The 27,687-nt window shown below is 39.4% G+C and overlaps 1 protein-coding gene across 2 annotated transcripts in view; it reads right to left on the minus strand.

Annotated features, from left to right (window-relative positions):
• The window catches only part of KIF13B (kinesin family member 13B), a 240,868-nt gene that overhangs the window by 34,850 nt on the left and 178,331 nt on the right, over positions 1-27,687 (minus strand). For both annotated transcript variants that reach the window (XM_060184901.1, XM_060184902.1), the window contains exons 33-36: positions 22,351-22,503; positions 21,008-21,085; positions 19,629-19,682; positions 6,903-7,011 (exon numbers count right to left, since the gene is read on the minus strand). In XM_060184901.1, the coding sequence (XP_060040884.1) occupies positions 6,903-7,011; positions 19,629-19,682; positions 21,008-21,085; positions 22,351-22,503 (394 nt within the window). The remainder of the gene's footprint in view (positions 1-6,902; positions 7,012-19,628; positions 19,683-21,007; positions 21,086-22,350; positions 22,504-27,687) is intronic.

The raw sequence follows: 27,687 nt of genomic DNA on the forward strand, positions 1-27,687 counted from the left end.
TGAAAATTTCTTAAATGAAAAAAAAAGATTAACAAAAAAGAAAAACTCTCTAGATGTGCCTACCAGAAAAATGAAGGAGGCAGAAGAAATTACCCAATCAGAAGAAACAAGATTAAAAAAAAGTAGAAAGTGTAAGAAAGAATAGAGTTCCTGTGAAATATAGGGCAGTATTTAGCAAACTAGTGTATATGTAATTAGATTATGTCTCTATTTAAAGGAAATAAAAAAATTCTCAAAATGGAGTGTATTCTTTTCAAAAAAAACTACAAAGGAAGAAATACTATAGGACAGTCTTCAAGCTAAAGAGAAATGAATAGATGGGGAGACAGGCAGGTAGTACAGTGGGTTAAGCGCAGTGGCACAAAGCACAAAGACTGGCATAAGGATCCCGGTTCGAGCCCCCGGCTCCCCAGCTGCAGGGGAGTCGATTCATAAGCGGTGAAGCAGATCTTCAGGTGTCTATCTTTCTCTCCCCCTCTCTGTCTTCCCCTCCTCTCTCCATTTCTCTCTGTCCTATCCAACAACGACATCAATAACAATAATAATAACTACAACAATAATAATAAAAAGAAATGAACAGAATATCATCAGGAAGAACTAGATAGTAGCAGATATAATAATGAGAAAAATATTATCTATATTTCCTTAATTTCCTTAAAATATACGTGACTGTTTTAAAGCAAGAAAGAATACCATTGTGAAGTGATTAACAGCAACTATAAAAGATATCATAATACAAAATAAAGGGATCAGAAATAGACCAATGGAATTATACTGCTGCAAAAGCTCTTATATCTAGCAATGCAGTCATTCTAATTCTACTTAAGCTATAATAATTTCAGAAGACATATTAAAATCCTTACTAGAGAGTTTATTTTTTCAAATTATTTTATTGGGAGAAGTAATAGTTTCTAAGATAGTTGCTACCACCTAAGTACAGTTTCTAAAGGACAATTTTTAAAAATATTTATTCATTTATTTTTCCTTTTGTTGCCCTTGTTGCTTTTATTGTTGTAGTTATTATTGTTTTTCTTATTGATGTCGTTGTTGTTGGATAGGACAGAGTGAAATGGAGAGAGGAACGAAGACAGAGGGGGAGAGAAAGACAGACACCTGCAGACCTGCTTCACCACCTATGAAATGACCCCCCCCCCAGGTGGGCAGCCAGGGATTAGAACCAGGATCCTTACACCGGTCCTTGTGCTCTGCAACACGTGCACTTTACCTGCTGCACTACCGCCCGACTCCCCTAAGTACAGTTTCTTTTCTCTGCATGTTAGGTTTCTGTGCACCACTCCCACCACCAAATGTAGTCTTCTTTTACCAAAGTGCATTGTGTTCCCCGAATCCTTTCAACCCCATCTCCCTTAAGCTTTTAATTCTGATGTACAAGACCATAATTTGACTAAAAACTTTAATAAATCTAACAAATCAAAAAGTCAAAAGAAATAATTAAAAAATATTCTATCAACTTTTTGCTTTTTCCATTTTTATTTTTCCAAAAGAATATGAACAGGAGTAAAAGTTAAATAAAAAGCCAAGTAGACACCCAACCAAAAAGATGTGTGTACTCCTATGTTCATAGCAGCACAATTCATAATAGCTAAAACCTGGAAGCAACCCAGGTGCCCAACAATAGATGAGTAGCTGAGAAAGCTGTGGTATATATACACAATGGAATACTATGCAGCTATCAAGAACAATGAACCCACCTTCTCTGACCCATCTTGGACAGAGCTAGAAGGAATTATGTTAAGTGAGCTAAGTCAGAAAGATAAAGATGAGTATGGGATGATCCCACTCATCAACAGAAGTTGAGGAAGAAGATCTGAAAGGGAAACTAAAAGCAGGACCACACCAAATTGTAAGGAGGGCGCCAAAGTAAAAACCCTGTGGTGAGGGGTAGACATGAAGCTTCCTGAGCCAGTGGGGGGTGGGAGTGGGTGGGAGGGGTGGGTCACAATCTTTTGGTGGTGGGAATGGTGTTTATGTACACTCCTAGTAAAGTGTAGTCATATAAATCACTAGTTAATTAATATGAGAGGGAGTAAATTAATTGTATGTCTCGAAGTTTTTAAAACACAGACTGAGTCTTTTTAATATATAGGCTGTGTATTTGATATGCGGACTCTCTCAAAAGCCTAGACCAAGTAGATCAGAAGCAACCAACAGCACAGCTATATACAAGATACTGGATACCGTACAGCAAACCATAACAAAAGGACTTTTCAAAGTTAATCCAATTACCAAATAATGTGATGATAACATTAACTATCCATTGTCTTTTTGAATCCTAAGACAGCAGGAACCGCACATCTCCACTACAGAGCCTCTACGTCCCCCAGTTCTGGAACCCTTGGATAGGGCCCACTTTCCCACATGCCTCTCCCAATCCATATCAAATAATATTGCATCTGCCGATCGCAACCTAATCAACACAACGATTGCCACCTCAACATGCTTCAGCTCAGACTGTGTCCAGAGACTTCACATGTGGAATGACAACCCTTCAGCTTCATTACTCAGGTGAGACCTTTCCTTTCATAATATTCTCTAATTCCATCCCAGGTGGTTCACTTCCTAACAAAGTCCCAAAACCTAGATATACACCAGTTTTTGTGAGAGAGAGCATATGTTCACACGTATCCGTAAACTACTGCAAAATATATACCTGAAAGCAGAAGTACACTAGAGTTTGCAGTGAGTACCATCCCCAACACTTCCTCTCCATTATTCCAAGCTTTGGGTCCATGATTGCTCAACAATTTGTTTGGCTTTGTATGTTAACTCTCTTTTCAGTCACCAGGTTCCAGATGCCATCAGGATGCCGGCCAGGCTTCCCTGGACTGAAGACCCCACCAATGTGTCCTGGAGCTTCGCTTCCCCAGAGACCCACCCTACTAGGGAAAGAGAGAGGCAGACTGGGAGTATGGACTGACCAGTCAACGCCCATGTTCAGCGGGGAAGCAATTACAGAAGCCAGACATTCCACCTTCTACAACCCACAACAACCCTGGGTCTATGCTCCCAGAGGCATAGAGAATGGGAAAGCTATCAGGGGAGGGGGTGGGATATGGAGATTGGGTGGTGGGAATTGTGTGGAGTTGTACCCCTCCTACCCTATGGATTTGTTAATTTATCCTTTCTTAAATAAAACTTTTTTTTTAATTTAAAAAAGGATAAATGGATAATGGATATTGTCAAAAGTATACATCTGTAAAATCACCACCACAATAAAGGTGATAATCATATCTTTAAAAAAAAGCCAAGTAGAAATAAACAGCATCACGGCAGGTTATATAACAAGAGAACCGATAATAGTGGATGTAGAATAACTAAACATTTCTCAATTGGTCCAACCCCTGTGGAAAACAGTCAAGAGATTCTTCAGAATGCTAGAAGTGGATCTTTATGACGCAGGAAGTCCTCTCCTAGGGATATGCTCTTGGAAAACAAAGATACATATTCAAAAAGACCTAAGTACATGTATACTCATAGTAACACAGTCTGTAGTAACCCAAACGTGGAAGCAACCCAGATGTCCAACGGCAGATAAATGGCTAGGGGAGGGGAAAAAATATATATGATGCAACTGTTAAAAAAGATGGGTCATATCCTTTACAATATCTTGATCAGAACCTGAAGGCATAATGTTGAGTGAGACAAGCCAGAAAGAGATAAAGCAACACTGAATGATCGTTCTCTTTTCTTTTTTTTAAATACGTATTTATTTTCTGTTTTTGTTGCCCTTGTTTTTATTGTTGTAGTTATTATTGTTGTTGTTATTGATGCCATCGTTGTTGGATAGGACAGAGAGAAACGGATAGAGAGGAAGACAGAGAGGAGGAGAGAAAGACAAGACACCTGCAGACCTGCTTCATCGCTTGTGAAAGGACTCCCCGCCAGGTGGGGAGCCGGGGGCTCGAACCGGGATCCTCATGCTGGTCCTTGCACTTTGTGCCACGTGCTCTTAACTGGCTGCGCTACCGCCCGACTCCCCATCTTATTCTTTTTTAAATTTTTTTTAATATTTATTTTATTTATTTATTCCCTTTCGTTACCCTTGTTGTTTTACTGTTGTAGTTATTATTGTTGTCGTTGTTGTTGGATAAAATAGAGAGAGATGGAGAGAGGAGGGGGAAGACAGAGATGGGGAGAGAAAGACACCTGCAGATCTGCTTCACCGCCTGTGAAGTGACTCCCCTGCAGGTGGGGAGCCGGGGCTCGAACCGGGATCCTTTCGCCGGTCCTTATGCTTTGCGTGGCGCCACCTGCCCTTAACCCGCTGCTCTACAGCCTGACTCCCTTTTTAAATATTTTTTAAGTATTAACTTTTTATTTGTTAGATACAGACAGTCAGATATTGAGAAGGAAGGGAGAGAGAGAAAGACAGAGACACCTGCAGCACTATTTCACCACTTGCAAAGCTTAACCCCTGCAGGTGGGGACTGGGGGCTCAAGCCTGACTACTTGCACATTGTAACATGTGCACTCAACCAGGTGTGCCATCACCTGGCCCCGAATGATTTTATTCATAGGTGAAACTTAAGGAAAAAGGACAATAAGGGAAAGCATGAGGTGAAATTTGGACATAAGGTGTATTGTACCAAAGGAAAGGATTCTAGGGAAGAAGGGGGAAAATGTGGTGAAGAAACAATGGGGGTACTGGTCTACAATGGGGTGAGGAGACCCTAGGTTGGGGAAGCAAGTATCTGCCAGACACCTATCAGGTTGTGCCTATTAGTCAAAAACTGTACTGTATGCCACTAAACACCCTCCCCCATAAAAAGAAGGTGGGGGGGGGGGGACAGCAACTAAACATTCCCATCAACAGGTAGAAATTATCTGGCAAGATTTCTGAAAAAGCTAGATCTAACTATATGCTGTCTATACAAGAATCACTTGAGGACAAGTTATGGCTAAAATTTAAAAGACTAAGAAAAAGATATACCATGAAAATAATAAGCAAAAGAAAGTCAATGTAGTTATACCTAATATCAAACAAGGTAGATCTCAAGAGTATTGGCAGATATAAAGGGACATTTTATAAGAGGACTACTCTATCAGAAGAAAAACACAATAATCCTGTATATGGCTATTACAAATAATAAAGTTTCCAAATGAATGAAGCAAAAACAAATGAAATATTAAAGGGTTGACAGACAACTTTCATAATCACATTTGGAGACTGAATGCCTTCTTCTCTTCTCAGGAACTTATATAACAAATAGACCCCCCCAAGCCTGGTAAGGATATGAAAGATATCAGTCTTGTTTTTTTAAAATAATTATTTATTTATTCCCTTTTGTTGCCCTTGTTGTTTTACTGTTGTAGTTATTAATGTCATCATTGTTGGATAGGACAGAGAGAAATGGAGAGAGATGAGGAAGACAGAGAAGGGGAGAGAAAGATAGACACCTGCAGACCTGCTTCACCGCCTGTGAAGCGACTCCCCTGCAGGTGGGAAGCCAGGGGGCTTGAACCAGGATCCTTAAGCTGGTCCTTGCGCTTTGTGCCACCTGCGCTTAACCCATTGCATTACTGCCCGACTCCCAGTATCAGTCTTTTTGACTTAACTGATATATAGAAAATACAAAGCCTCAATACAAAATGGACCTTGTTATCAAGTACATACAGATATTCACTAAGAATTTAGTCTCAAACATTTTTCAAAAGTTGAAATATTAGAATCTACTTTTTATTATACTAAAATTAAATAGGAAATCATGAAGATCCCTCTAGACATCTGAAAATGAATCAAATGCTACCCAACAACTCACAACTCAAAGAATAAACCCAAGTCAAAGAATATGTTTATAGAATGATGATTAAAGTACAACATGCCAAAGTTCATTAAATGTAGAAATAAGGGAAAGAGTAGAAATAGAAGATTTAAAAATAAAAAATTAGGGAAATAAAGCCAAAAGTCAGTTCTGTGCGATTAAAAAACCTGATAAAACTGTTGCAAGTGTTCATGAAAAACAGGAAGACGACAAAATTATTTTTATCAGAGTAAAAGGGAAATATTGTAGCCAATCTACAAACACTGAAAAGATAATAATGGAACACTGTGTATTACAGAAATTAATTTAGTAGTTTAAATGAAGTAGAAAATTCCTTGAAAAACATAGCTTATGAAAAATAACTCATATAGACCCAGGTGGTGGTTCACTTGGTTGAGTGCACATAATAAAATGTACAAGGTGCTGGGTTTGAGCCCATAGTCCCCACCTGCTGGGGGAAAACTTTGCAAGTAGTGAAGCAGGGCTACAGGTATCTCTCTGTCTCTCTATCTCTCTTACTTCCCCCTTCACTCTAGATTTCTGGCTGTCTCTACCCAATAAATAAATAAATAAATAAATAAATAAATAAATCTAAATCTAAATATATAACTCTGTATCAAAGAAACTGAAATCAGGCTAAAAAAATTTCCCAAAGAGAAAATTCTAGGTTCCCATAATATCATTGGTAACTTTGTCAACATTTAAAGAAAGAGTAACACCAAGACTTCATCAACATTTTCAAGGGGAAAAAAAAAGGATGAAAGATCAATTTCCAAGTCATTTTTATGAGGCCAATATAATTAGGATTCCCAAACCTAAGATATTAGTATGAAAAAGGAGGTTACAGAAGATATTTGTCACTGACCAAAAATTGCTAAAATATTACCAAACAAAATCAAGCAATATAAACAGAATACCCTAGGATCAAGAGGTATTAATCTTGGAATGCAAGATAAAATCAATACTCCAAAATCAGGGTAGTTAAGCATGTATGTAAGTCAGATTGGTTGCTTAAAAGTAGGATAGTGACTATCTGGGAAGAAACTCATTTCAAGCAATCCTGAAATACACTCAAATTTCACAGCAACGAAACAAATGACAAATGAAAATATAACTTACCTGGACTAGGGGAATGGCTATTTGGGGGTGAAGCAGGAAGAGAAGGGGTGACTGGAGCTACCCCTCTGGAAACTATTTGTGATACATCTTGTTGACTTTCCCAACGACCCTATTGACAGATGGACAAAAAAAAAAAGGTAATTCCAACTCAAACCAACAAAAAAATTAAAAACATCTGAGAACAAGCTCTCATGTATCATTAAAGCTTTATTCCTTTGTGGAACATGATAAATCTGATTAAGTACATTTCCTCTTATCTATAGTGTTAACTCCCTTGATAGCAATAATATCTCAGGTTTGGATACCTTCTCCAATCTCCAATCTCTCAAATTCCCTCCAAACACTCACTCTTTCTACTTCATCATGTTACTTCCCATAGAGTGTGGATAGATTAGGACATTCCAACTGAAACCCTCCTTTAAAATTCTACTTTTTTTATATTTTTTTAAATTCGCCTCTCATTTTTAATATATCCCCAGGCCACTCAATTTTAATGTGCATTAAAGGTAAGGTTCAGTTAAACCTAAATCAAAAATTCAGTACTTCCCAACAAAGAAGTCCCTGAATTCACAAGTTTCATTGTATACTCACTGAACTTAGTTTCTGAAAATCTTGTTAAAGAGATTTCATTGTTTATTTTACAAGCAATGTTCTCAGGTGGTGGACTAATTTACTAACCTAAATTTTGCAGTGATCCATAAAAATGGTAGTAGCCTCAAAGTACTTTTAACATTGATCCTGTCTAGTTGACCCCACCCATCATCATCCTGACCCAATGTTGCCAAGTCCAAAAAACTAGTAATGGAGTAGAATGCAAAACTTTCTTTTGTTTAAATTTTATTTATTTTTTATTTATAAAAAGGAAACACTGACAAAACCATAGGATAAGAGGGGTACAACTCCACAGAATTCCCACCATCAGAACTCTGCATCTCATCCCGCAAAACTTTCTTATGCTGTGAGTTCCCCTTTCATATTTTGATAGCTATTCTGACTTATTTTTCATTCGAGTTAAATAATGGTCTCCTGTTTTAGTTGAAGTTTTAACATTTTATATCAGTGAGTAAACCTAAGAATAAACAAGTTTTTGCTAGTTACCACCTACAAGTCAAGGTCTTTCCCACTCTTGATGATGGATAGAGAAGGAGATACCTCTTAGGTTTCAGATATGTATTGGAAACCTATCTGCTTTTAGCAGCAACGTGAGTACTGATCGTAAAATCAATAAGCCCTAAGTGATCTGGATCCTGTTTACCTCAGAGAATGGCTCTTTTTCCTGGGAACTCTCTCAGTACCTGATATTTAAAAAAAAAAATAGTGTGATGTTTAACATTATAAAGTGAAGAAAACCAAACAGAACAGAAAAGATGATTAGGAAAACTAGGAACGTAGAAATAATGCACTGAGGGAGTCAGGCGGTAGCGCAGCGGGTTAAGCACACATGGCGCAAAGCTCAAGGACCGGCTTAAGGATCCCGGTTTGAGCCCCCGGATCCCCACCTGCAGGGGAGTCACTTCACAGGCAATGCAGCAGGTTTGCAGGTGTCTATCTTTCTCTCTCCCTCTCTGTCTTCCCCTCCTCTCTCCATTCCTCTTTGTCCTATCCAACAATGACGACAATAATAACCACAATAATGATTTTAAAAAAAGAAAGAATTCACTGTAGGAGCATTTGTTCTATGATTCATATACTGATTTGCATACTTTAATGTTTTGTTAATGTTTTTTGCATTTAAATTTTATTATCTGCAGCAATGTGTTTTCTGGGACATCACAATCAGGTGGCTGAATGTTAAGGTCAATGATCTTTGGAGCTCCTTAAGCTTTGTGTACAGTGTCAAACTCATACAAGGTTGTCTTGAAGATGACTTACTTAATTTGAGGATAAATTTCTTTTCCAATTTTCCTTGTTGCTTTCTTGTTCAGCAGCTGACACAGTGGCACTCTGTCCCCTGGGAAAACTAAGGGGCTGATTTGGAGTCAGCACCTTGACTGTTTTGCATATAATGGTCTGATGACAAATAATGTAGGTGTCACCTCTTCCCTGAGGCACCCTTGGGGTACAGTTAGCTTGCTGGGTAATTTCTCCCACCGGGCACTCGCACACACATTGATACCATCAAATCAGAATGGAGGCAATAACTCTTCTGTCTCATCTATTCAAAGACTTCCAGTGAGAATATTTGGGAAGATGTGCACAATATTTCTGCTCTACTGCAACTGTATCACTAGGTCTGTCAGATTGTGAAAAGGAAGACATATCTCACCTAATCCATCTATCACAACTGTCATATAACCTTGAGGAATACCTCACACTAACTGTTCCAAAGACTGCTGACCAGAGTTCATGCCCACAAATCACCTCAAATCACTGTTGGTTTGAAAAGGAACAACAAATGCAGATTATAAATAGGGTACAATGCTCTTCCCTCCTCTAAACTGATACCCACAGATCTCTGGAGGAACACTTCCCTGAAGTCATTCACTATTTTTTTTTCCACCAGCAGTACACGTCCATTCTCTTCCCAGAAATGAAAACTGGGGTTCAGGTTCTTAATGATGCACTGCATCCCAGGGACAAAGCAATGAATGCCTTTGACACAGATAGCATAAGCCTGGCTGGCTGTTCCAATGTTATTCTCTCTTTACTGGAATTCTTTTATTTTATTTTTTTCCAGGTGATGGGAGGGACTATGAGGAAACCAGGAAAATGAAAGAAAGGTAGTAACATATTGGCTCTCTTATGAGCTCAGCTGTCCCAATGGAAGAGAATACGGGACAAATCCAATCTTTAATTTCTATCATAATAATCTATACCCCATCTCCTAGAATCCAAAAAGATAAATCTGCTATCTGCTCCCCACATTCTTAAGTCAACCAAAATTCAGAATCATGATAAGGACAGACAAGAGAGGAAAAACTTTGGTTTTGTTTTCTATCCTATGCTAGCATCACATTTGTTTGGGACTGTCTGTGCTAACAAGCTGGATCCAAAAACATATACCCCTAGATGAGGTAGCACCTACAGCTAGCACCAAAGGTACACTCAAAATCAAAGGGGAAAAACACAGGAGGTACTTGGCTGACCAGAGAAGTAGGTTTGGCTCCTTGTTTTCCTGTTACTGCTCTTCTGCCAGACATACAATCTTGGGGTTTTTCGTAAAGAGGTCTGTTTCTTCTCAGGAAAGTGACAGAGAGGTAAATAAAGAGAAGTGCCAGTGACATTCCAGGTCCAAAGGTGGCTTCTAATGCAACTACAGAAGTAGTGACTCATGTTTGGCATCAGCCTTTTCCAGGGCCATGCTAAATAATGGCAGTTTCCGGGAGGTGCTGGAGCCAAACTGCATAATTAAGTTTGTTAACCGAATATTCATTTAGGTGTTGGGCTACTTTTTAACTGCATCAAAAATGCCAATCAGACAGTGGCACTTATCTTACTAAGTTACTCAAATACACAGTTTCTCCTAACATGGCATTAGAATTACCAGTATTTTTAGGTTGACAGTATGCCTTGTGTTGCCAGAAATCTCAGTGCACAAAGCTGAGATGGAAAAACAAATAACCTGCTAAAATTAATTCTAGACCTAAACAAGGGTTCACCTTGATAGCGTTTAAAAATAGCCTTATAGTAATGATGAGCTATCCAGTTACTAATAAACAGCAACGTCACCACAATTAGGGATACTTTATTTTTTAAACTGAAAAGCTATCTCAACCGTAATTTCTTATAAGACCTACAATGAATTTAAAAGTTGGGCACTGTTTAGCAAATTAAATGTATGTGGTTTGTTTGTTTAGTCTCCAGGGTTATCGCAGGGGCTTGGTACCTACACAAAAAAATCCAATGTTCCTGGAGCCTATTTTTTTTTTCTATTTTGTTGTTGTTGTTATAGCTGTAGTTGTTGTTGGATAGGACAGAGAGAAACCAAGAGAGGAGGGGAAGACAGAGAAGAGGAGAGAAAGATAAGACACCTGTAGACCTGCTTCACCACCTGTGAAGTGGCCCCCCCCTGCAGGTGGGGAGCTGGGGGCTCCAACCAGGATCCCTGAGCAGGTCCTTGCACTTTGCCCAGCCCCCTTATGTGATTTTTATAAAAGATTTGTTTATTGGGGGGCAGGTGGTAGTGCACCGGGTTAAGCGCACGTAGTACAAAACGCAAGGACCAGCGTAAGAATCGCAGTTTAATAGGCCTTCCACCTGCAGGGGGGTCACTTCACAGGCGGTGAAGCAGGTCTGCAGGTGTCTATCTTTCTCTCCCCCTCTGTCTTCCCCATCTCTCTCCATTTCTCTCTGTCCTATCCAACAACAACAGCAATGGCAACAATAACAATAAGGGCAACAAAATGAATCCACTCCAGGAGCAGTGGATTCGTAGAGCAAACACCGAGCCCCATCGATAACCCTGGAGGAAAAAAAAAAAGATTTATTAATAAAAGAGAGAGTGAGAGAGAGAACACAAACCAGAGCATCACTTTGGCACATGCAATGTCTGGGATTGAACTTGGGATCTCAAGCTCTTAACTCCAAAACTCTAGCCACTGAATTATATCCCAGTTTGTTTGTCGTCATTCCCTGCCCCCTTTTTGGTTTTTTCCTTTCTTTTCTTTTCTTTTTAAATTGTCACCAGAGTTATCACTGGGATTCAGTGCCTGCAGGACATTCCACTGCTCCTGGTGACTCTTTCTTTCTTGCTTGTTTGCTGTCTGCCTTTCTTTCTGTTGTTCTTTTAAAAGGACAGAGAGAAATTGAGATGGGAAGGGGAAAACACTGAGGGAGGGAGAGAGAAAGAGACACCCGCAGGCCTGCTTCACTGCTCATGAAGCTTCCCCCTTCAGGTGAGGAGCTGTGTCTTGGCACTCATACTAAGTGCCTCCCCTACGTCATGTACTCAACTGGGTGCACCTGTCCACCTGGCCCCCTGCTTTCTCACCACTGTTCGGCTCTGGTGCTAGAAAGTAAGGCTGCTACCTACCTCACCCTTAGACATGAAAGTACACTGCATACAATATTGTACTACTTTCTCGACTCTCAATTTACTTTTTTTAAATAAAAGTCTTTTCCTCTTAAGATCTATTATTTTAGGGGCTGGGAGGTGGCACACCTGGTTGAGCGCATATGTTACAATGTGCAAAGACCTAGTTCAAGCACTCAGTCCCCACCTGTGGGGGCAGGGGGAGCTTCACAAGTAGTTAAGCAGTGCTACAGGTATCTCTTTTCACTCTCCTACTCTACCTCCCCTTCCCTCTCAATTTCTCTGTTTTTACTCAATAAATAAACAAAGTTTTAAAATTTTTCTTTTAATATATATATATATATTGTTTCTGTTTTTTGCCTCCAAGGTCATTGTTTCTGTTTTTTTGCCTCCAAGGTCATTGCTGGGGCTCAGTGCCTGCACCATGAATCCACTGCTCCTGGAGGCCTTTTTTCCCCCCTTTTGTTGCCCTTGTTGTTGTAGCCTTGCTGTAGTTATTATTGATATTGTTGATGTTGATTCGGTATTTGATAGGACAGAGAGAAATCAAGAGAGATGGGGAAGACAGAGAGGGAGAAAGAAAGATAGACACCTGCAGACCTGCTTCACCGACTGTGAAGCGACTCCCCTAAAGGTGGGGAGCCGGGGGCTCGAACCGAGAAGGGTATGTTTTTTTAAGAGACGGGGTGGTGGCACATCCTATTGAGAGCATACACTATCATGCCCATGATTCTGGGCTTAAGTCCCCAGTTTCCACCTGCAGAGAGGAAGCTTCATGAACAGTAAAGCAGCATTACAGGTATCTCTCTCACTCTCTTTCCTTCTCACCTCTCAACTTCTCTCTATATTAAGTAAATAACATATTAAATAATTAAAGAGAAACATAAAATTGGGGGGGGAATTGCTAGAGAGAGGATTAGAGCATCACTTTCATACACAGGATACTGGGAGTTGAATTCAGGACCTCATACTTGAGAATCCAATGCTTATCCACTGTGGCACCTTCTGGGCCCCTCGACTTACATGGCTTTTTTTTTCAACTTATGTTTTTAAGATAGTTATCAATCCAATCTTGGTGGGGCCTTGTGAGACGATTCCAATATCAGCATGTTATCATGCATCAATAAATAAGTATGCAAAATAAGATGGTCATATGTACCTGGTGGCCTATTCCTATTCCTAAACATGACTTTGACCCAATTAAATAATCCACTAGTACACAGGAAAGACAGAGCACATCAAGTTCTGTCACTAGTTGTTCTCACTTTGCAATCAAGATAAGAATAACAAAAACAGAGAGAACTCAGAAAAAGGAACATACAAATATGCCACCTAAATACAAGTATAATCTTCAGTTGTTTCAAAACACATTTTCAGGACTGGGTGGTGGCACACCTGGTTGAGTGCACACATCACCATGCACAAAGATCTGGGTTTGAGCCACTGGTCTCCACCTGCAGGGGAGAAGCTTCACAAGTGAAGCAGGGCTGCAGGTGTGTGTGTCTCTCTCTCTCTCTCTCTCCCTCTCTCTCTCTATCATCCCTTCCCCTCTCAATATCTCTGTTTCTATACAATAATAAATAGATACTATTACTAAAAAACATATAATCTAGCATGTTCAGCATCATCAATTCCAAGGTACAATTACATTTCAGACTGAACTCTCTTTTGAACATTAAATAATTTCATGCAGAGAAAACAAGAGGGTCCTGCTGAACAAAGTCCGTGGAGTCACGTGGAGTCAAAGAAGCAAACAAAGCATTTCTGGCAGGGTTTTTGTTTGTTTGTTTGTTTGTTTTTAGTGTCCCTCTCCCTTTACCATGCTTCAGAAAAGAACAATTTACACATTCTCAAGTATATATTTGTATCACTTGCTTAGTGTGAATTAAGGCCCATTCTTCACTTTCCAGAGCCTTCTAAATTCAGAAGATGCCATAACTCATAGTCAGTTTTCACAGACAAATATATTGCAACTTTAAATCCTGGAAACATATATACTGACTAACAAAGTTATTTTTACAAAAGTGTGAGAGTGGAAAAAAAATCTGTACAGTGTCAAGTTTAGTCATCTTGATAAAACTGCATGCTCTATTTTAAAAGTTCTCAGCTCTAGAACTCTTAGCTGCTCAGCATCTCAGGAAAAGTTGGTGATGTTAGTGTCACTATTGGTTACTCATACAAATCTGCAGTAGAGTATTATTTATTGATGCCCAATGTTCACTGTAACTGTCATTGTTTGCCTTAATAAATTCACTGTATTTTCTCATATTCTTCCCAACTTGATTTTTCAAATGGTTTTGTTAATTTCTTTGAGTAGAATATAAAAACATTATACAAGTAAATAATAAACAGACATCTTCACTCTCAAAGTAACAACAGCCATGGATGGTAATCTTTCAATAGTAGTACTTGTATCCCACTCATTAGGAAGACCTAATGGATTAATTACCTCTCCCTATAGCTCTGAAAACAGAAGCATGCAGAAAGTCCCTAGAAGAAAAGAAAAGAAAACAGCGGTAGCACAGCGGGCTAAGCGCACGTGGCACAAAGCACAAGGACCAGAGTATGGATCCCAATTTGATCCCCTGGCTCCTCACCTGCAGGGGAGTCGCTTCACAGGTAGTGAAGCAGGTCTGCAGGTGTCTTTCTCTCCCCCTCTCTGTATTCCCCTCCTCTCTCCATTTCTCTCTGTCCTATCCAACAATGACAATAATAACTACAACAATAAAAAAGGACAACAAAAGGGAATAAATAAAAAATTGAAAGAAAAAAAAGAAAACAGCATGAATCTTTGAGATTTCCAAAAACAAGTTTTTCAATTATCTCTCCTATAGGATTTTTGTATGCAAATTGTTATGGATAAGGTATTTGGAGGCATTCTGAAATCACCATGCATGAGACCAAAACAAGCAAAAAAAAAAAAAAAAACCAAAAAAACTACTGGGAGTTGGGCAGTAGCGCAGTGGGTTAAGCACACATGGTGCAAAGCAGAAGGACCAGTGTAAGGATCCTGGTTAGAGTCCCCAGCTCCCCGCCTGCAGGGGAGTCACTTCACAAGCAGTGAAGCAGGTCTGCAGGTGTCTTTGTCTCCCCCTCTCTTCTCCATTTTTCTCTGTCCTACTCAACAACAACGACAATAACAACTACAACAATAGTAACAAAAGGGAATAAATAAATAAATTTAAAAAAAAAAAAAAAGGAACACAGTGAAGTCTCCTGCCTGTACCGTCTGCTCCCTTCCCTATATCCTCTCAGTCTCTGCCCAGGCTTAGTCCTTCCTATCTGCTCACTGGGTTCCTCATAGATGTGAGTCAATCTATGGACAGTCACACTCCTCTCCTGTGCCTCCTTTCACAACACAAATAGCAGATAATTGTTCTGTGCTTAATTTGTGTGTGGTTGTTAAGGGAATTCTGGGGAATGAACCCAAGGAGCATATGCATGAACAATACTGCCAAATGGCTTCTTTAACCCAATTTTTCAAATCTTTATACCTAGAGAAAAAGAGTTAAGAAGAAACATCAAAGCAATGCCACACCATTCCTGGAGCTTCACTGGTGCTGTCCATGATGCTTCACTTGGTTTGAGTCTAGCTACGTAGGTACTTTATCTGCTGAACTACCTCGAGGCCCTACTTTTTAAAAAAAAGCGGGGAAGCAATTACAGAAGCCAGACCTTCCACCCTCTGCAACCCACAACGACCCTGGATCCATACTCCCAGAGAGATAGAGAATGGGAAGGCTATCAGGGGAGGGGGTGGGATGTGGAGATCAGGTTAGGGGAATTATGCAGAATTGTACCCCTCTCATTCTATTGTTTTGTTAATGTCTCCTTTCTTAAATAAAAAAATAAAAGAAACAAAAAAAAACCCAAAATACTAAGAATATTGTAGTGATCCTTCCATATAAGTGGCTACAGAGGTTGCTAATTTTTTTTTTTAACAGTTGCACCATATCATACCATTTCTGTTTCTCTATATATAACTAAAACAATTCAATGGACATTTGCTTCTGTATGGTAGCAGACACTTTGTACATACATCAATTCACATGTAAAGAAGTACTGGTAAGGGGCAGGGGTAAATAGCATAATAATTATGTAAAGAGATTCTCAAGCATGAGGCTCTGAATTCCCTAGGTTCAACAACCTGCTCCACCATAAACCAGAGCTAATGAGTGCTGTTTAAATAATAATAATAATAATACATCTACTCAGTTAAAGGGATTTAATAGTTTGTTGATTAATTTGCACTGTTTCATTTAAAAGGCCATAGTGAGAGGCCACAGTTCCTTGCTGCTATTGAAGAGGGAAATGCTGCTGCTTCTGTTTCGTTTCTGCTTCTTCTTCTTCCTTCTCCTCCTCCTCTTCCTCCTCTTCCTCCTCTCCTTCTCCTCCTACTTCTCCTTTTTTAAACCAGAGCACTGATTATGGTGGTGCAGAAGATTGAACCTGGGACTTCGGAGCCTCAGTCATGAGAGTCTCTTCGCATAAACATTATGCTACCTATCCCTGCCCCTTCTTATCTCACTAAGAAATAGTATATATAATTTTAGGAATGTGACTTTCCCTAATTATTGCTTTAGATGCCCTGTTTAAGTAACATAATTACAGAGGGGCTATTTATCTGGAAACAAGAAAGCTACTCTCTACTCCCTTCTGCAGTGAACCTGGAATCCAATTCCCTTTGTTGGTTCTGTGTTCTTTTCTGTCTTTCTCTAACATCACAGCTGTCATCCTCTACCACTTCAATTTTCTCAGTCACTAAACAGGTCTACTAATGAACTGTTTTCCATAAACACTGAACACTCCTCTCTAACTTTCCTCTAGTGGAAATACAAAAGCCTTCTCCTTTTGAAATGTGGAAACCCATCAGATCTACTGCTCTGGACACAAGTGACATGCACAGTAACAATGAAAAATAATCTGACTAGAGTCCAAGCATACTTAGTAACCTTTTCAGCATCTATGGGCAGCATCAAAAGCAGAGGGTGAAATACTCCTCAGCTGAACTGAGCGCAAAGTAGTTATCAGCAAGGTGGCACCTTGTTTTCCCTGACAAGTTTCACTAGTTCTCAGAGGGCTTGGGGAGGAATGGAAGGTGCCAACATTTGAGGAGGATTGTAAACTGTTGCAACAGCAGAAAAGGGGATAGTAACAATTCAAAATACTGTGAAAACTGTGGAGAAATCTATATCCTTGTTTCCAGAATAAAACCAGCAACATCTGAAAGGCTGGCTATCAGACAGTCCTCATCTTTGCGCAGTTACTTAGTGACCCCAAGAAACCCCCCCAAAATAAAAAGGTCCAGGTTGAATAACAAGCCTGTTTGAAGTTCTATTTACTCACTAATGGATGTATTCTGCTAACTTCTCCCCAGCCCTTCATGGAAAGGGGGGGAAAGGTCTCTAATAAACTCTTTCCTAAAATTCCACTTTCCCCCCATTTCTAGAGCACCCTCCTTCAAGGCTCCTCTCTGGTAATTTATCATTACTGTGGTGCACTTCTCCTCATGCTCATGCCCTGGGTATTACTGTCATGTTAGGCATTAGGCCAGCCCCCCTGCTCCATCGCTAATGCTGTGTTCTATCTACATAATCACTGTTTTGGCTGAGACCCGCCCTGCCTGCAGGATACTGGTTAATCCCATTGGTTAGAACCTTCGCAACAACTGCTATGGAAGCTTTCTACCTTCCCACTCTTTTCTCCACCCCCTCTCCTAGCCATTTCCTTTTCCAATTTGCCACTTCTGGTTTCTAAGATATAAAAGGCGTTGTCTCTGGTCAATAAAGGCATTGCATTGCATTCCCACTCCGCCACGAGTTCCTGGTACCTCTCCCGTGTCGCTGAGTAAGCAGCAGCCCAGGTTGGCTCTGGTCGAGTTCTCTCCAACCCAGAGAGCACGTGCCCGGGAAGAAACACCCTCACGCTAGCCTGGCACTGTCAGGCCCTCACAGTATTGCCTTGGTCATCCAATCCCTCACAATACTTCAGCTGAGCTCCCAAATCTGTCTTCACCCTTAACATCCAGGCCCTTCCAGTGGCACCAATACCTTACATCAAAAAAATGACTAAGGAGATGGTAGGTGGCTCAGAAGGAAGGAACTTCTACCTGTGCTGTTCTTACCAAAAACTAATCAGATCCATCACTGGATCAGTATAAAGGAGAACTAACCCTTAGCACATTTTTAGAGATCTGGGAGGTAATTAGGGAACTGGTAAGCAAGATGGAGAGCAGTATATGTCCACAAAAACTGATATATCAATGTATACCATATTTCAGGCAAACTACCAGTAACTAGATCTTAAAAATGACTCTACTCAATCAACTTCATTGTTCTTTTTCTTGAGTTTTCATAAGGAATATTTCAATAAATACAAAATAAGGTGCAGAAAGATTTGCAAAAGAAAGAGTAATATAATGATTCTGTCTTGGCTTTATTAATCAGTCTTCTTTGGTTTATAACTCAAGATGGTCCATACCCAGGTTCCTCTCTGGGAATCCCTCACCACTGTGGTCAGCTCCCCAAGATCACATTAGGTTAAAAGACACCGTTCACCTTCTGCACTCCATAATGACCCTGGGTCCATACACCCAGAAGGATAAAGAATAGGGAAGCTATAAGAGGAGGGGATGGGATATGGAGTTCTGGTGGTGGGAATTGTATGGAGTTGTGTCCCTGTTATCCTATGGGTTTTGTCAGTGTTTCCTTTTTATAAATAAAATTTTTTTTAAAAAGACACCATTCACAATTAATCTCTTCAAGAGTCAAGATAACTCCGCAAGGCATGTAGGCCATGACTGGCAGTAACATCTAACCAGGCCACTCCAAAAAACAACAGGCACAAAACTGTGATGTGTGACATCTAGTTAAGACAGTTTAAAGGTGTCTTGTTCCATTATGTAAACAATGCTGAGTAATCTATGCTTAAAACTGCTAAATGGGGAGAGTTATAGTACCAAGTAAAGAAATTAATTTCAGTTAGTAAGATTTCTATTCCCTAGTTCTCATCTAACAAAACATTAACTTTTAGATATAACCTTATTCCTCATACATTGCCAGTCATTACATAATACATTAATATTTTTAAAAATCTCGTTTGGAGAACCTTTGCTATCATGAACAAGAATATTTTAAACAGAAATATAAAGTTCAGCAATGAAATTTTTAACACATAAGATGTAGAGTAATAGGTTGGGGGGGGGGGAGATAGCACAATGGTTATGCAAACAGACCCATTCATGCCTGAGGCTCCAACATTCCCGGTTCAATCAGAGAGGGTATGTGTGTGTCTACATCTCTCTCAAAAAAAAAAAAAAAAAAAAAAATATATATATATATATATATATATTTTAAAAAGTAGAGTAATACGGTCTAGCTACTTTTAACTGTGTGTGTGTCCACATCTCTCTCTCAAAAAAAAGTTTTTTAAAAAAGGAGAATAATATGGTCTAGCTACTTTTATTTTAACTGACAAATAAAAAAAAATTAACCTGTGGCCTAGGAGCTAGCACAGTAGATAAACAGCTGGACGCTCAAGCATGAGGTCCTGACTTCAACTCCAAACAGTGCATCTGTCATAGTGATTTTCCAGTTCTCTTTCCCACCCCCATACATACATACACAACCTTCTCTTGCTCATAAATAAAACTATATTTTTATAAATTTAATGAACTCTAACCACTCGCATTCAGGTACAGGGTGGGGGATTTGAGGGGGAAATTTGAAAGGGAAATGAATCAGATAAAGACTTACCTTATTGCTGCCTAGACTATAGGATGGAATAAGATCTTGTCGACTGCCAGACAGCTAAAGAAGAAATAAAGACTTGGATTAGTCCCTTCTTTATGAAAATGAACAGATCTATAGTTACAGAAACATAAGGCTTTCGAATAATTAACAGAGCATTACTGTTGGGTGGCAGCAGAAAAGTTGTCAAAGTCAAGGTTGCAAAATAGACTGTGGCCTTTGGGACATAGTTAGGAACGTTTCCTTTATTATTATTATGATTATTTTAGTTGAATTGGTTATCAAGAATTTGAAAGTGGAAGTTTAACCTAAGTTCAGATGTCCAGTTTACAGAAGCCAACAACTGGCTGGCACATTGAAAGACACTTGTTTATCTCCTTCTCTAGGAATACCAGGTTACTGGTTATCCTCCCAGCTCCTGATCCTAGAACTCCTTTCTGTAGATACTCTAGCAATGTACACTCAAAAACTATTTTAAACTGTGAAATTCTAGATCTCAAATCTCTGCAAACATCAGTACATTTGAGTATATCGTTTTCTGAAGGAATAAGCTGTGTACTCCTTAAAATAGCATTTCTTAATGTCTGAGAATGTTCCCAGCCTCTTATTTTGTGATCATTGGTGAGGTCTCTCTATCACTTTAGACCCACATGTGTTCTACAGGCTGATCTCTCTCCTGTCTCTTTTATTTTTTCTCAAACACTCGGGTTCAGGGACAGCTGCTCTACAGTACAATGCTTATACTGTGACTTTGCCTCATGTGAAATTCAGACAAAAGTGTAATAAAACACTTCTCATATCCACATTTATCAAAAGTAAGGAGAGCAGAAATCAAAGGACCATACATGTTTCTTTGAGATGAATCACTTGTACATAAAATATGCACACCAATTATATTACTTTAAAAAAACAGCAAACTGAAGACACAATTATGAAACAAACGTAACTTACTTTACTCATTTAGAAGGTCTGAAAGAAATTGAGTTCATAAATCTAGTCCAGACTTCTTCGCAATTTTAAAGAAATTAAGTTAAGCCCAGAAATTTTCAATGGCTTGCCCTGGGCACTTGGCTAGTTTCGCATTAGTTCAACAAACATTCACCAAACACCTACAGTCGCCATAGAAGCTAGGCGTTACTGATAGAAAGATACACAGGAAGCATTCAAGGAGTGCTTGAATGGCTATGTTCCGAAGAACATTAGTTTTGTAGTGGGGTGGGATGACATACATAAATGACACTGGATAGAAATCAGGGGACATAAATCAGTTCAGAGATGGAAATAATATCTGAAGTGAGACTCAACAGATAGAAAAAAGTTATGAAAAGACAGAGGAGAAGAAACAGAAGCCTGACAAGCATGCAGTGAGGGTTCCAGGTACTTACTCTGTTCACATTCGGAGAGCTAATGCTCCTCCTACCCAGCTTCCCTTTTCCTGTCAACTGTTCCTTCACTGCTACTTCCTGTCAGTCAGAAAACATGTGGTGGAAAATATAGATTAGAGACTCTGAAGAGGCAAGACTACCTCTAAAGTAGGTTCTCAGCTACCATCTACAAATACACATTTCTGCTACTTTACGTAATAGTTGCTATGACACATGACAGAAAGACCCACTATAAGTACCCAAGAATGCTAAAAGTGAAATGTATAGCTGAGAGGTTGATTAGATCTGTTGACAGCTGAGTTGAAGCTGATTGGAAGTTAGTCTCAGGAGAAAGAAAGACCATTCACTTTTACTTTTTTACTAGTATCTTTAGTTTTAAACAAAACCAAGTTTCAATGTTACTAGGAAAAATGAGGGTTAGGGCTTCTCTTAGTATTAGGTTTACTGGCATATCAGTTTTCACTTCTAGATAACCACTCTAAGGTTGGAGCAGGCATATCTAGTTCAGGAAAGAAAGGCCCACTTTGCCTCATTACTACATATCTTATTCAGCAACAGTATTCTCCAATATTAAGAATTAAGAATTTCGAACACAATTCTTCAACTAGTCAGCTTTAAATATTTTCTTCTTTTATTTTACTTTTTGTTTTCCTTCCTTCTTTCCTTCCCTCCTTTATTGCCACTGGGATTATTGCTGGGGCTTGGTGCCTATACAACAAAACCACAGCTCATGGTAGCCACTTCTTCCATCCTCCCCCCCCCCCCACCTTCTTTCTATTTTTATTGGGTTGGACAGAGAGAAATTGAGAGGGGTGGGGAATAGAGAGGGAGAATGAAAGATACCCGCAGACCTGCTTCACCACTCATGAAGCATACACCCTGCAGGTGGGGATTTTTTAATTAATTAATTTTTTTTTTTTGGTGACTAGAGTTATCACTAAGGCTCAGTGCCTACGTGACAAAACTGAGAGATGAGGGGAAGACAGAGAGGGAGAAAGAGAGCCACCTGCAGACCTGATTCACTACTTGCAAAGCTTCCCCCCTTCAGGTGGGGAGTAGGTGCTTGGACCTGGGTCCTTGCAAATGGTAACATATGTGATCAATCAGGTGCATCACTGTCCAGCTCCCAAATATTTTCTTACTGGCATCTCAAGTTTTTTTAGTGTCTCGGAGTTTGTATCTTTCCAAATGTAGCCTTTAAAACCTTCAAAGATTTAACAAGCAATTTCATCTAAATTTATAGGCTCCACTTCTACAGGTACTTCAAAAGTTTAGCAGCGACTCTTTCAGAAGGAGACATGGGGGTGGGGAGGGGGGGAACATGCCCCATACTGCTGGCCAACCTGGCGAAGTCGATCTAAAGTGAGGAGGTTCTCTACAGCCAGCACACTGCGGAGGTACTTTTCAATGTAAGCTTCTGAATCAGCAGAAGCTGTGTCTCCAACATTAGCTGCCATCCTTGCTAATGTTTCTCGTTCCTCTACTCCCTGGGCATCCTGAAAAATGGAAAGCTATATATTAAAATCAAGTCAGTTGCTGAAGAAAGCATAACAAAAGCTTCTTGATATATACATATACATTACATATACACCCAGGGTTCTGAACTAACTGGGATGAGGGGTGGATTCCAAAATTCCATTTTAAAATCTGCTTTGGGGACTTGAAATGCATTTTCCAGCAGAAATGGCGGTTAGCCTAAGTTGAAAAGTAGTTAAGTCAAAAGTCTAAAAATATAGCATATTCTCAACAAAGTGTCTTTTATTGCATTTCCATGTCAAACAAAAGCATTACTGGTCAGAAAGAATTTGCTGGGATAACTGGAAATATAGCCACCATGACCCTGCAGAAATGTATTTAAAGGGAAAGAGAGTAGGATGTGTGTGGATAGAGCTAGGGAAACAGCTGAGCTAGGGGGGATCTGATAACCCTAGATGGAAGCAGACATAGGAACACAGATGAAAAGTGGGAAGTCAAGATGGGTTTTAAGGTTCCTTGTCAGACTACTACGAGTACATAACAAAACATGGCAACTTCTCAACTGATCTTTTTCCTCACCTCTACAGTAGTGGTGGTGGTGGGGTGTGGGGGGGGGGGGGGCGGTCCTTAGACCCTGTGGTAATGAGCTGAATTTTCAGGATGAGCACACCTCTGCTCCTCTGACCTGGACCGGTCATGCATATAAATGGAAAAGTCACAAGAGGGGGGATTGTGACTATTTAATTATTTGAAGCAAACTTGCTTCCTAACAAATTACTTCCCTTGGGGAAAATCAGACACTTCATTTACTTATGAATGTATTATAATGATGTCAAAGACTACAGGGTTAGGGAGATATATGATCAGTGCTCTGATCCATGAACACACACACACACACACACACACATATATATATATATTAAAGACTATAAAATATACATCTATATAACCCTGCATTTTCAGATGCCATCAACTATGGGGGGAAAAATGAGTTCTGCTTACTAAAGATGTCATTCATTATAAGGCACATTCTCACTTCTAAGGTATTTTACTTTCTTAAATTAGTATTAGAAAAAACAAAATGTGGAAGAATTTGAAAGTTATTTGATCCTTTTAATAATAATCCTGTAAAAAGGATTCTTCTTTTATCACAAAATTAACAAAAGGTATCTCCTAATAAAATATTATTTATGCCCACAACACAGGTTACTTTTTAATGTCTAATGGAAACCAATATTACCCTGCTTTACACAAAAGGGAGAAACTAATTTTTAACAAATGCATATACCCACACCTCTATAAGATTATAAAACATTCCCATGGCCTCACAAATTCAGTTATGGCCTTCACAAGCAATTCCTATTCTTCTCTGAAGACAAGATACCTTCTTATACCATAGATCATTTTTAGCTTTTTGAAAATTTCACATAAATGGAATTATACTCTATTGTGTCTAGCTTCTTTCATGCAACATCACCATAATAAGATTCATTCTTTATTTTATTTTATTTTTTTTTTGCAACCAGTATTATCACTGGGGCATAAAGTATACATAGCTCCACCATTCCTGGTAGCCATTTCCCCCACGCCCCACCCACTGCTTTTTTTTTCTTTCCTTCTTTTTGAAAGAGGATGACAGACAGAGAACAATAGGGAGAGGGTGAGAGAGAGAAAGATACTGGTAGCACTGTTCCACGACTTGTAAAGCATCCCCCCTGAAGGTGGAGACTGGGGGCTTGAATCCAGGTCCTCAAGAATGGTAATGCCTGTGCTCTATAGGGTGAGTCACCACCAATCCCCAAGATATCTTCTTATATCTTATTTCTTTGCATAAGTGAATAGCAGCATTTCACAGTATAGATATACTATGATAAGTTTTTTTTAATATTTATTTTCCCTTTTATTGCCCTTGTTTTTCATTGTTGTTGTAATTGATGTCATCAATCTTAGGACAGAGAAATGGAGAGGAGGGGAAGACAGAGAGGAGGAGAGAAAGACAGACACCTGCAGACCTGCTTCACCGCTTGTGAAGCGACTCCCCTGCAGGTGGGGAGCCGGGGCTCAAATTGGGATCCTTATGCGGGTCCGTGCGCTTCACGCCATGTGCGCTTAACCTGCTATGCTAACGCCCAACTCCCACCATAAGTTTATCCATTCATCTGCTGGAGAGTATCTGGGTTGTTTCCAGCTTTATATTACTCTGAACTAAGTTGTTATGAGTATTATTGTGCAAGGTTTTGTGGGCATCTGCTTTCATTTATGGTGAGTAAGTACCTAGCACCGGTCATGGGGCACGTGTCTACTTAACATTGTAATAAACAGACAGATAATTTATTTTTATTTTTATTTTTCATTTTTTTTTAAACAGACAGATAATTTTCTAAAGTGTTTGTATCACTCCAGGCTGGATAGTGACCTGCCCAGTAGAATGCACATACGACAGTATTCAAGGTTAAAATCCCTGGTCCCCAACTACAGGGGAGGTCTTCACTAGTGTTAGAGCAGTGCTGTGGGTGTCTTTCCCTCTCTAACTCCCTTTTGTCTCAATTTCTATCAAATAAAGGGGGGGGGGAGTGTTTGTATCATTCTATACTCCCACTAGTAGTGACAATATTATAGAAGAAAGTTAAGGAGGGAGGGAGGGGAGGAGGGAGAAGTGTCTCTTGGTGTCTGGTCCCAGCCACTTCTTTTTACTATCAAATCCTCATAGCTTTTGTAATATGGAACACAGAACTTTTGGAGACTTATTCATTTTGAAATCTAACTTATTAAGGGATCTTTCTATTCCATTTTTTAAGTAAAATAATCAAGTTTAATCCTTATATTATAATCTGTTTAAGTCCACTTTTACTTTTTTATTTATCATAAGGATTTGATAATGTGAAAAATAATACTTGCTGGGGGCCAGGTGATGTTGCACATGGTTAAGCGCACACATTATAGTGCATAAGGACCCAGGTTCAAGGCCCTGGTCCCACTTGCTGGGGGAAAGCTTCGCAAGTGGTAAAGCAGGGCTGCAGGTGTCTGTCTTCCTTTCTCTTTCCCTCTTTATCATCTTCTTACCTCCCCTCTCAATTTCTCTCAGTCTTTATCCAATAATAAATTAAAAAATGCACACTTGCAAACATAGATGTCAGTTAATTATTAACAGGTGGCCCAGCTGTATAAGGCTATCTGCTCTCTTTTAGCCAAATCTCTCACTTTCTCCCTTTGAAAACCATATCAAAAAATAAAAGCACTTTCTTTTATTTTTTATTTATTTTTAAATGATTTTTTTTTTTTTTAACCAGAGGACTGCTCAGCTCTGGCTGGTGGTGGTACAGGGGGTTGAACCTGGGACTTTGGAGCCTCAGGCATGAGAGTCTCTTTGCATAACCATTATGTTATCTACCCCTGCCCAAAAGCACTTTCTTGTAAAGAGAACAAGAAAAGCACAAGGGAAGGGGGGCTGGTGGTGGTGCACCTGGCTGAGTGCACATGCTACAGTGCATAAGTACCCAGGTTCTATCCCCTAGTCCCTAGCTGTAGGGGGAAAGCTTTGCAAATGGTAAAGCAGTGTTGCAGGTATCTGTCTCTTTCCTTCTGTATCTCCCCCTTCCCTCTTGATTTCTGGCTATCTCCATCAAATAAACAACAATAATAAAAAAAATTAGAAAAAAGAAAAAGAAAAGCACAGGGGAAAAGGAGGAAAGAGAAGGGGAAAGAACATGAAGAGAAGAAAGGAACAGTTTACTATAGCTGGCACTGTATCTCCACTGCATTTTAACTTTGTATAAAGTTAAGATCTGCAACTGGAAAACATAAAAGACATTCAGATACAGAGAATAAATAAGTTTCCTGATAAACAAGTACATATATAAAAGTAATCGATTACAGACTAACCCAAGACTTCACAGCTACTGAAAAGAAAACAGGCTTAATTCTTAAATGTTACTCAGGTTCCAAGTTAAATAGTTAATATTTACTATGCACATCTAATACACTGAAGACTCAGGAAAGAACTAGGGACTATCTGACATTAACTGAAAGGAAAGGGTGTTCAGCGATACAAGAAATCTAAAACAAACTATTCATCCATGTATTTTTTTCCCCTTTCTGAAAACTGCTCTCTATATGTTATCTACCTATTATTCAAATACTTCTCAAAAACAGTCAACATGTTTACCAAGTCCTCAGATGATGAAGTTGTTACTGAATAAAGATGGTGTCTTTGGAAGGGATGTGACACCCCCCACCCACAGGACTCACATAACCTCATTTAAACTCTCATTTGAGAGTGTGGGAGAAATAACTGCCCTTCTTTCTCTTTTCTTTGAGCCCTCATTTGTCTTCAGTGAAGACCTCCATATGTCTAGGTGAGTAAATCTAATTCAGGGATGAAGCACAGGAAGCAAACACAAGGCACATCTGCCAACAAGCTACTCTAAGGCGTATTTCAAGCTCCATTTCCTTGATGCCTGTGGCTTTACCAATTACTTCAGAAAGAGAAATATTAGCAACTATAACAACAGTGATTAATGGAGGCCAGGTGAAGGCACACCTGGTTGAGTGCACATGTTACAATGTGCAAGGACCCAGGTTCAAGCCCCCAGCCCCATCTGCAGGGAGAAAGCTTTGCGAGTGGTAAAGCAGGGCTGCAGGTGTTTCTCTATCTCCCCCCCTTTTTTTTATTTCTGACTGTCTCTATCCAATAAAGAAAGAAAAATTTTAAATGTTATAAAAATAAGTGATTAATTTATTGTTTAGTGTGTGCATAATTTGTATACATTATCTCATTAAACTTGTATGGGAGGTATTACCATCCCCACACTAGGGGATAAGCTCAAAGTAACTTGCCCAAGTTCACGTAGCTAAGAAATGACAGAAATAAGACTTTTGTTAGATCTAAAATTGGCCTCTGAATCTTTGTGCTATGTTAATTTGACCCTCCACTAGGCATATGATACTGCTATATCTTCTGCTATGAATTAATGAAAAGGTACTGATTTCCTTTTTCAAAAGAAAAATAAACTTTAGAAAAAGAGAATACTCAGAACCCATAGAGCCACACATAGATTTTACTGTGAATCAAGTGAAGATTAGAAAATTCCACTACAGAAGCCAGACCTTCCACCTTCTGCATCCCATAATGACCCTGGGTCCATATACCCAGAGGGATAAAGAATGAGAAAGCTATCAGGGGAGAGGATGGGATAGGGAGCTCT

The sequence above is a fragment of the Erinaceus europaeus genome, chromosome 2 (genome assembly GCF_950295315.1).
Source record: "Erinaceus europaeus chromosome 2, mEriEur2.1, whole genome shotgun sequence".
NCBI classification, from domain to species: Eukaryota; Metazoa; Chordata; class Mammalia; order Eulipotyphla; family Erinaceidae; genus Erinaceus; species Erinaceus europaeus.